Source organism: Osmerus mordax, chromosome 2, assembly GCF_038355195.1.
Source record: "Osmerus mordax isolate fOsmMor3 chromosome 2, fOsmMor3.pri, whole genome shotgun sequence".
Taxonomy (NCBI): domain Eukaryota; kingdom Metazoa; phylum Chordata; class Actinopteri; order Osmeriformes; family Osmeridae; genus Osmerus; species Osmerus mordax.
The window spans coordinates 8,583,275-8,592,665 of NC_090051.1; the positions used below are offsets into that span (position 1 = coordinate 8,583,275).

At 41.3% G+C, this 9,391-nt stretch overlaps 1 protein-coding gene across 2 annotated transcripts; it reads right to left on the bottom strand.

The window, feature by feature from the left end:
* Positions 1-647: 647 nt before the first annotated feature.
* Positions 648-7,169, bottom strand: LOC136933349 (ribosomal RNA processing protein 1 homolog B-like). 2 transcript variants are annotated; one of them, XM_067228665.1, is made up of 16 exons: positions 7,030-7,169; positions 6,626-6,708; positions 6,462-6,519; positions 6,229-6,314; positions 6,041-6,102; positions 5,706-5,835; positions 5,540-5,604; positions 5,236-5,441; positions 5,018-5,106; positions 4,827-4,924; positions 4,675-4,694; positions 4,443-4,583; positions 2,733-4,021; positions 2,439-2,612; positions 2,094-2,160; positions 648-1,926 (listed from the first exon to the last, which is right to left on the bottom strand). In XM_067228665.1, the coding sequence occupies exons 1-16, from the start codon at positions 7,157-7,159 to the stop codon at positions 1,754-1,756; spliced, it is 2,871 nt and encodes a 956-aa protein (XP_067084766.1). In that variant the 5' UTR covers positions 7,160-7,169; the 3' UTR covers positions 648-1,753. The 2 variants fall into 2 exon arrangements, with proteins under 2 accessions (XP_067084766.1, XP_067084775.1); XM_067228674.1 differs by having other exon boundaries at positions 654-1,926; positions 7,052-7,066.
* Between the last annotated feature and the right edge of the window lie 2,222 nt (positions 7,170-9,391).

The following is a 9,391-nucleotide window of genomic DNA, read 5'->3' on the forward strand; positions in this document are numbered from 1 at the left end:
CCTATTTACCTGTTTTGGTTTGTAATAAACCTAGTTCTGAACGGTACCCCCTTGTTTGTCTGCTTGGTCTCCCACACCACCTCACCTCCTCAACCACATTGTAGTGCCCACGTGTGGCGGCGCGTTAAGGCCGATATATGCTTCTGCGTTTTTCGAAAAACGGACACATGGGAACGCCCTCTACGAGCTCTCCGTCAACCCTCGGAGAGCTCGACGTGCACCTCCTGAATTTTCTAAAGGCCGATTTATACTTCTGCGTTTTTACGGAGACAGGGAACGCCCTCTCCGAGCCCCTCGGAGAGCTCTACGTGCACCTCCTGATTTTCCTGACTATCCGTCCGTCTGTCATTTTATAGATACCCCTTGGCTGTGATTGGTCCGTATTAAGAACCGCTTGCGTCAGGGGCGCGGTTGCCGTGACCAACAAGAGAACAAAATCCTTTGACCGCCATTGAGTTTTTACAATTCATATTTCAGCTAAACAGTACATGTAAATCAGCATCTGAATTAAAATGTGACGAGAAATTGGCAGTGTAGTTGCTGAAAATGTGCAGATTTTATTGATGAAACGGCAAATTTGTAAATTTGCTCCGACTTCTCGATAACCTAGGTAAATAAACACTCGACGACTTACAAAAAAACGTAGCGCCACCTACTCTTCTGGCGGTGAATTGTTTTCAGCACCCACAGCCTATGGAGAACCATAAACGAAATCTATCCGTCCGTATCCGTGCGCCCGCCCATCCGTAAACGGAGACGCAGAGGCTTATTTCGGTCTCCTCCGTCAGAAGGGGAGTGTGTAACAGGGGCAATTTTTGCCCCTCTCCTAGTGATATCAGGGGCAAAATGATATTTCTTAGGGGCATTTTTGCCCTTTGCCCTCGTGTATTTCCGACGCTGCCCTGTATATTTCTGCTGGCCCCAGTAAAAAAAAAAAAAAAAGCGTTTGAACAATTTACTTTATTAGTCGGTGCATTAATTTAGATTTATAAGCTCAGTATCCCAATCAACACATGTAAAATCAACAGTTTAACTAAAAATACAAACTGATGCGTGGCCACAGAATTCCATGTCCACACACTGATAGCCACTGCAGCGGCACACAGAATTGAGGTAAGCTAAGAAAACATTACGAAACTAAAAGTTTCTAAATAAAAGGCCTACCGATCACCTTATTTTGACAAACATGAATCTAACATATTACATGAAGCACAAAAACAGTATTCGCGCTCAAACCTTTCAAAAAACAAATAATTGGCTGGCACGCTCGCATTACCTATTGATGTAACTGACAACGCTAATATCAAACTTAAGCCCCTTAACTGTACGTATACTGGGTTAAGCAAGGCAAGTTTGTATAGTGCATTGTGTTGTACACTTCCTGCACACAGCAAGCACAAGAAAAATTGATTTGAGTAATGAAGGGCCTGTGCCCCAGTAAAGCTTTATGTCTAGCAACACCCCTGATTCCCAAAACATTATAAAGCCCAAAATGATTTATAGAATCATCACTGGAGGACCTATGCCTACATGTACCACTCTGTAAAACTGCTGTTCAACCCTTTCTGATTATGAGTCTGGTTTTATCAATATATAAGTTTTATTCAAATGTTTGCTAATTTAGAACAGCCAAAAAACATCGAAACATAAACCCTATAAAAACCTGTTTGTCAAACTCGATGAAAGACATGGTTGTAAAATGTTTTATTTTCGCTGGGATTTTAATCCATGGTCAGTCATGCCCACCCAAGAACTAGAAAAAGTCAGCAGCAGTGGGACGTCCGTTAGGGATGCTCTTGGTGCTGCCGGTAAAAGATAATGCAGGGGACTTTAAGACTCCAAACAGGGGCTTCTGTTGGGGGTCAAAGGGCACTCGAGATGGCCCTTCTGGACTCAATAGCAGGCTGCGATCATTTTTCCTGAACTCTGTATGACACGTTTGTGAAGAAATCAGTGAAATGTCAAAGGTAAAGAATATCAAAACCTCAGACTATGGATCATAAGTCAGTCAAGGAAAACAATTATATTGGACAGATGTCCATGTCTTATTGGACATAATGTAAAAATAAAGCTGCTTGTAAATGGCGTCTTACCTGCAGTTTTGTTGTTTTTCAGGCCAAATGTTACCTTCTTGGATTCAGATTTTGGTATCTGACACTTCTGTAAGACATGTATGCAAGCCCCTGAAGTTTGCTCTTTAATGTATTTTTTAAACTTAGCAGCAATTAAGATATTTATTTGAATAAGACTGGCATAGAATAAGAATCATAGCCAAGAACATTCCATAATTGTTCCAAAATGACTTTCTGGTGATTACATCCAGAAGACTTTTGAAGGGTTCTCTTCCTTTTATATAACAAATAATGTACCAAATAATTAAGACAATATCCTAATTATTAAGCAGATGAAGCCCAACATACTAGCCATGAGTTATTTACCTTCTTACTGGCTGAATCTGTGCTGGAGCCTCCACTGGCAGTCTTATAAAAGAGAGGTGTTGGGATGGTGGCGTTATTCTGGAAGATAATGAAGTCATTCCTTGAGCCAGCTTTGTCCTTTATAGTCTTCTGCAGCTTCTTGGTGTTTATTGTGGCGGTCGGCTCCTGTCCGTCCTGAAAGTTTTAATAAATTGACCGTATTTAAGTTAAATTTGCTGCAATCAATTTATCACTTAGAATACAAGAGTGTGTAAAATAGAGGACAGGTTTACTACAGCAAACACATATGCTTACATTGTTCAATTTGGGCTTTTTGTCTCCTGGCTCCACCTCAGGCTGAGTGCTCAGGTGAGCAGCCTCCTCCCCCACTGCCTCAAGTTCTTTGGCCACCTCCATCATCACAGATGTTTTTCTCTTTTTGACCTTCTTCAGAGTCACAAGCAGCTCATTCTCTGCTGGTACCTCACCATCACCAACACAGCCCTTGTCAACAGCTGGCTGATCCTGATCTTTGGTCTCTCGTTTCTGGATGGTGGACTGGTGTTTGTGTGTGTTTTTAATGGTCGTCATCGCTGTGACCCAACCCCTTGGGCAGGTGGTTTCTGATTCTGGCGGTGTTTCACCATCCTCATCAGCCACCTGGTAGTTAGCCTTTGACACCCGTTTCCTCTTTTTCAAATGAACAGCATTAACAGTTGTCTCCTCAGTATGTGTCCTGTCTATGTCCCCTGATGTTTCAGCAGGTGTTATATTTGTTTCTGCACTCTCCTCTTGTGTCACTACATTCTGCTTTCTAGCTCTCTTTCTGGTTTTCAGTGGAGCTTCTTCTGTTTGGGGTTCCTCAGTGTTAGTTGGAGCAGATTGGAGTTCAGTTTCTAGACTCTCTTCTCTCTCTGCTGTCGTTTTCTCAGATTCCTGCTGTTTGTTACTCTTCCTTCTGCACTTCTTGCCTCCAGGGATGTTGGCTATAGGAGTCTGAGTAACAGTTTGTGGCTCTGCTGCACACGTGATGGACTCCTCCTGGGTACCAGACTGGCCTTCCGCTGCCTCGGCAACCTCCACACTAAGTTCCTCCACCTTTGGGTCAGAGGCTTTCTTCCTTCTAATCTTTGAAGAAGCAGTGGCTACAAACACAGTCTCTAACTTGTTCAGTGGCTCTTCCATTATAGCCATAATTTCTGATTGGTCTTTCTGATTGCCCTCAGCTGCCTCAGTGAATGTCACACAAAATCTGCTCCCCACGACTATTGTGGTGGCCAGTGGTGTTTCTGATTGGTTATCCATGGTAGTATCAGTCTCTCTGGCTTCTGATAGGGCAGTGGTTTCAGTCTTTACTTCAGTAGAGCTCAGTAAGGGCACTAGTTTCTTTACGTCTTTATCACTCGTTCTTTGTGAAACTGATGAAGCGGGCAGGACTGAGTCTTCAGATGCTTTAACCTCTGACTCTTCTACCTCTTGATTATGCTCTTCGGCATGTTGTCCCTTTTCTTTTTCCTTGTTCTTTTTCTTCATTCTGGTGGCATCACTCTTGGCTTCTATTGGTTTGCCTTTTTCAGAATTTTCTGACTTGTTCTTAGTTTTTCCTAAGAAAGTGCATAAAAGACAATTATAAGCATAAATACATTATTTTGACAGATTATTTTAGCACTGTTAAAGCTCCTTTTCACTCCATGGTACTGTCTCATTTTGTCTGGGCATGTTCATTGTCGTTCGACAACTGGTAGATCACCCAAGCAAGGCTTTAATTGGCAGACTGCAACAATCTTAAACCGCATCTCGCCACCTACTGCATAGTAGTGTCGACAGTAATCTCACGGATGTTGGGTGTGAAAATTAACAAATGCATTTATACGTCACATTGATGTCACCAATTTGTTTGCTATTGGTCGATGAATCGATTACAGATTGGATAGTTATACCCCTACAAAGAATCTATAAGTACTGGAGTAGAGAACCAAAACTAAATTGCCACAAATGCTTATACAGGCCACTATTTTGAGTTACCGTTGAGTTTTTTCACACCATTCTCTTCCTCCTTCTCCCCTAGGCCCATCTCCCTCTTCATCCTCTTCCTGCTTCCAAACATCTCATCGTCATCCTCGTCCGTTGATACCTCCTCTGGGTATTCATCTTGTGGAAAGGCTCCTAAAAAAGTGGGGGAGATGGAGAATAAGAGCAAACTCAGATGCCATGGTCATTAATCAATAGGAATATCGATAAATTAATGGAGAACTACCTTCGCTGAGATCCCGCAGCCTAAAGGAGAAAAGCGCATAAATCCTCAGTCAGAATACATTACAATTCAAAAGATGGCTCATGTGTGTGTGTAGCATTGTAACAGTATATATATATTACTCATAATATGAGGGATCAGGAGGTGATACTGACATTTTGATAACTTTGTAGAGTTTCTGGCGGTTAAAGCTAGGAGTGTTGTTACGACTGGCGAGCTGAAACAGCTCATCTGCCAAGGCACCATAATCAAACTGAAATAAAAAACAGCTGTCAGAACAAGGTAACTTGAATTCTGTAGGTGCAATTGTTTGCAATAAAACCATGCCAGTGCGTTAAACAATCACCTGGAGAACCGGTCCAATTCCCTCGTCATCTGGTAACTCAATGTCCAAGCCATCCTCCAGGTTGAACAATTCGTCTTCCTCTTCGTCATCTTCATATTCAGTTGATGAGGTGCGCAAGTGCAAGGACAGAACAGAGGGAAAAAATGCTGGCAGTTCTGAGAGACACGGGTGCAGGCCTCAAGTATTTTATAAATTGTTTGTAGTTGTGCAAAGCCTACCATTTGTTGGCTTTCCTGAAGATTTCAAGCTGGTTTTTTTGACAGTTGGTTTGGTTTTCACATTCTCTTCCTCGGATGCCTGGCCTGAATCTGAATCTTCTGTTTGTGCATTCTTCATTTCTTTCATTAAATCCTCAATAGCAAATGGAGCCTGATCTACAATGACACTGAATATGCTGTTGCAGATGGCTCTAAGCAGGATGCGACTGGAAGGAAGGAAAGATGGGTGAATAAAAGGAGGGTGACAGTTTGTTAAAGCATTTTGGGGGGGCAGAGTGGGTCGCAGACTTGTTAAGCTACCTACTCCTTGGTTTTGGCTGCTGACTTGCAGAATGGTTTGATGAAGGTCAAATTTTGTTCTGCAGTGAGCTGTGAGGACAACAGAAAAAGGTTAAAAACACAGGTTAAAAACACACAAAAAACACAACCCAAGTCAGCAGTTACAGGGTTGAAATAGCCACAACTCGTACCTCAGCTGACCCCACGCCAGCCAGCTCTGTCATGTAGAGGTCCATAATGTGAAACAGAAGTCCACAAGGTGCTCCACTGGTGCTCTGGAGGACCTGTGCTGTGAGAAGTTCCAAAAACCTGGCAAGTACGCTGTGGAAGAACAAACGGCATTCAATCAGAAAAGTCTAGTGACATTGTTAAGTACATTAAGGCAGTTCTATCCAGATATTTTTATTTACAGGATTACATAAGAAACAACCAAAAAAGGACCATATATACTACAAGCTACTAGTCTTAACGATCAAATTCAATTTAACTAAAAAGTTTGAGGTAAAATGGTTGATTCAGCCATTACCTAGTCTCCCATCCTTTCTTCTTTAGCATCTCAAAAGTCTGCCTGAACACCAAGCGAACCAGCTGACAGATGAATGGGACTCATAAGAATTTGTAATAATCCCAAAAATACAGAACTATTGTTAAGTGTGCCATTATTATTTTTTTATTCAGATAAAGGTTCTCCTACCATATTCCACAGACACTGACCTGGTAAAACTTGTCCATGCGCAGTCTGTCAATGCCAGTCCACTCCCTCTTGATGGTCTGCAAGAAGGTCTCCAGATACTGAAACTCTATAGAAACAAAACAATTATCATAAGTGTGTGGCCAGGAAGATTCAGTCAGGGCTGTGCAAATCAAATGTAAATTATTATAAGGTATATACAATGTTAATATGGCCTACATGACTGCTTATAAAATCTGACAGATGGTGGACTTACGGCTGTCAACACTTTGAAAGTTGTGCAGAAATCCTGCAATTTGATTTGACAGCTCCTCCTGGGACAGAAAGTGTCCATTAAGAATTCAAAAGTTAAGATTTGAAAATGTGAATGCAGTCACTTGCCCATGTGGAGCCATATAAAAATAACGTAGAAACACTCACCTGAAGAAGTGGTTTGTCCTGCATCCACAGACAGTAAAAAAGGCCCTTCCATAATTTAAGTAACTCATCCCCGCTGAAACCACCTACATTCAAAAGGTTTGAAAGTAATACATTGATGCCAAAGCAGTGTGTCTGCGCGTGCGACTGTTTACCAACCAATCAGCAAGGTGTTGCATGCAAGTATAAAGTCAACTTGGTAAATCAGATACAATGTGTGCAGTATTCAGCTAAACCAAATTGACAAACACTCGTTGTGCATGTTCTAAACTAAGCTAAGTAAATTAGCTTAGGAAGCAGCATGGCAAAAGGAAAGCTAGTTCATGCCATCACTAAAGCATGATGGTGAAGGTTAGGATTTGCCTTATAACCAGCTAACGACGATAACGAGTTGACCTTCGTCTTACCTTTGATTCTCTGGGACCTTACATTTATATATTTTCTGAGCTTCTTTATTGCTTTTGTCCTGATATGTTTCTCGTTAGATGCTAATCTTTGAGCAAACTGGATCTCGGGTTCTTGTTGTATCGGCGCCATGTTCCCAACACTACACGTGGAACGCTTATCACTGACGTCCTTTTAGTTAACGAGCGTTACTTTGAGCGGCGCAAACAGATGACGATTACCTTTCTTCTTCCTTTGTGAATTTTGACGGCAGTTGGCATCCACTACGTTCCATTACTGCCACCTAGTGATGGGAATTTAAGAACATTTTGTTGACGCGTCTTTGAATCTCGTTCAGTGAAATTTCCAGTGTTTTCGAATAATTTCGTTCATTTTTGGACCACTTGGACCAAGCCACTTAAGTGTTTCTACCTTTTCTTATTGGTGGCCAAGCAGCAAAGTTGCGGAGCCACTTAAGTGTTTCTACCTTTTCTTAATATTATTATTACACATCTTCTCCCGTCGGAGTCTATGGCAGCCCCTAGAACCGTATGGTAAAAAGTTGTGAAATTTGGCACATTCATTAAGCACAGTCCCCTCTTTATATTCACCAAGTTTCATGTCTCCCATTGGAGCACTCTAGCGCCACCAACGGGTCAAAGTTGGACTCGTGTTTACACACATAACATTTGAACCGTATGACCGATTTTCAAAAATGAGGTACTAGTACCGTTGGATTCCCTGGACCAAGACGAGTTCAACACACCCTATGACGTCAATCCGGTTATATAGATTTTCTGCCATTTTGAAATTAGTGAAAAAAGTTTTTTCGCTTTTTGGCACACATCATCATCACAGCAACCCTCACTAAAAATTTCGAAAGGATTTTTGATTTTCAAAACCGTTTGTCCGGTACAGCCAATCAAAATCGGCAGCAAAGACACCAAACAGAAGTTGGGTCATATCTCAGCAAATCCTTGAGAAATCAACACCAAATTTGGTATGACGATTCGGAACTCTCTTCTGAGGATGTCCAAACAATTTGATGTAATGTGATCACTGGGCGTGGCCGCAGGAAGCAAAAATGTGTTTTGGCCAATAACTGTTGATTTGTTTGCCTTTATTAAGTGAGTCCTTTGTCTAATGATATATTGGGACATACAAATTTTATAGCAATTTGTACAGCTCGAAGTGTAATGACGAAACCGCCACTCAGAATGTTAAAACTGTCAGTATGGCTGACAAACATTACTGCGACTCCCCTCTTTTTCTAGCAAATCATGGAATTTGCAGAAATGCTTGGCTGGACCTGATGTTAGTTTCCTCCAGGATCACAATGACTCGTATTGAGAGACTTGTTGCTCTTGTTGGTTAGTTGTAACGGTTTTAAATTCTTGTACTCGCTGTGAAATATTTTACTGTTGATTGTTTTTCTACAGGTACACTCTTGCACTTTTTTTGAGTTTAATGTTGTTTAATTGTAACTTGTTTAACTGCATGCTCTTATGGTTCTTCCCTTTGGTACTTATTTGGTTTTTCACAATGTATGCTTCATGTTTTGGCTGCTCGCAATGTTTGGGGCTATCTCGTTGTTATGATCAGTGACCTATGCTCTTTTGTAAAGCTCTCTCTTGGAAGTCGCTTTGGATAAAAGCGTCTGCTAAATGCATGAATGTAAATTTGCTTTACAGGATCTTTAATGGCCTTCCATACAAACCCAGAGCCATAGAGAAAGAGTTGCTTCAACTGAGGGTCAGAAAGCTAGGTGGCCATGTGGTTCCAAACAAAGCAGAGCGGGATTTAAATGAATGGAAAGACTCACCAAAGTGATTGCGGATCTCCACAAAAACAGTATTTTGGTAACTACTAAACAAAATAATATGCGAATTGGTAGCTAAAGATGTGGGCCGAATTGTGGGATCTCTGTAATATTCATGAGTTATGGTAAACTAACACAAATGTGTAAATAGTTAGCTAGCAAATGTCCCATGTAGGCTACTCATCCTGGTAGCTAAAACGTGTAGCTATTCACATCTCCAATATTGCTCATTAAACATTTAATTTCAAAATAGATTAATCATTTTGTACTCTGGTCTTTGATGGTTCCTAGACATTGTGTATAATCTCATCTAATTACCTACAAACTCCCAGATTATTCGTGCAAAGCGATTACAGTTGGAACAATTAAATACATATTTTTGTGACAATTGTCTCTCCATAATTATAGTTCTAAATAATGCACTAAATTACACTACACATTAGCCTACATAATAGCTCATAACTAGCCTGGGTGCCAGCCGAATTTAGCTACGCCCACAACATTTTTGGTCGGGAAGTTCGGTGTGGGGTTGCTCGGTTGAGGAAAAACTATGCCCGAACAAGAGC

What these genes read in the sequence shown, in the direction of transcription:
- LOC136933349 (XM_067228665.1), bottom strand. Translation starts at nt 7,159, where the DNA reads ATGGCGCCGATACAACAAGAACCCGAGATCCAGTTTGCTCAAAGATTA. An exon ending in AGGACAAACCACTTCTTCAG is followed by an intron (nt 6,520 to 6,625) that starts GTGAGTGTTTCT and finishes TTTCTGTCCCAG; the next exon opens with GAGGAGCTGTCAAATCAAAT. An exon ending in AAAAGCCCAAATTGAACAAT is followed by an intron (nt 2,613 to 2,732) that starts GTAAGCATATGT and finishes TAAAACTTTCAG; the next exon opens with GACGGACAGGAGCCGACCGC.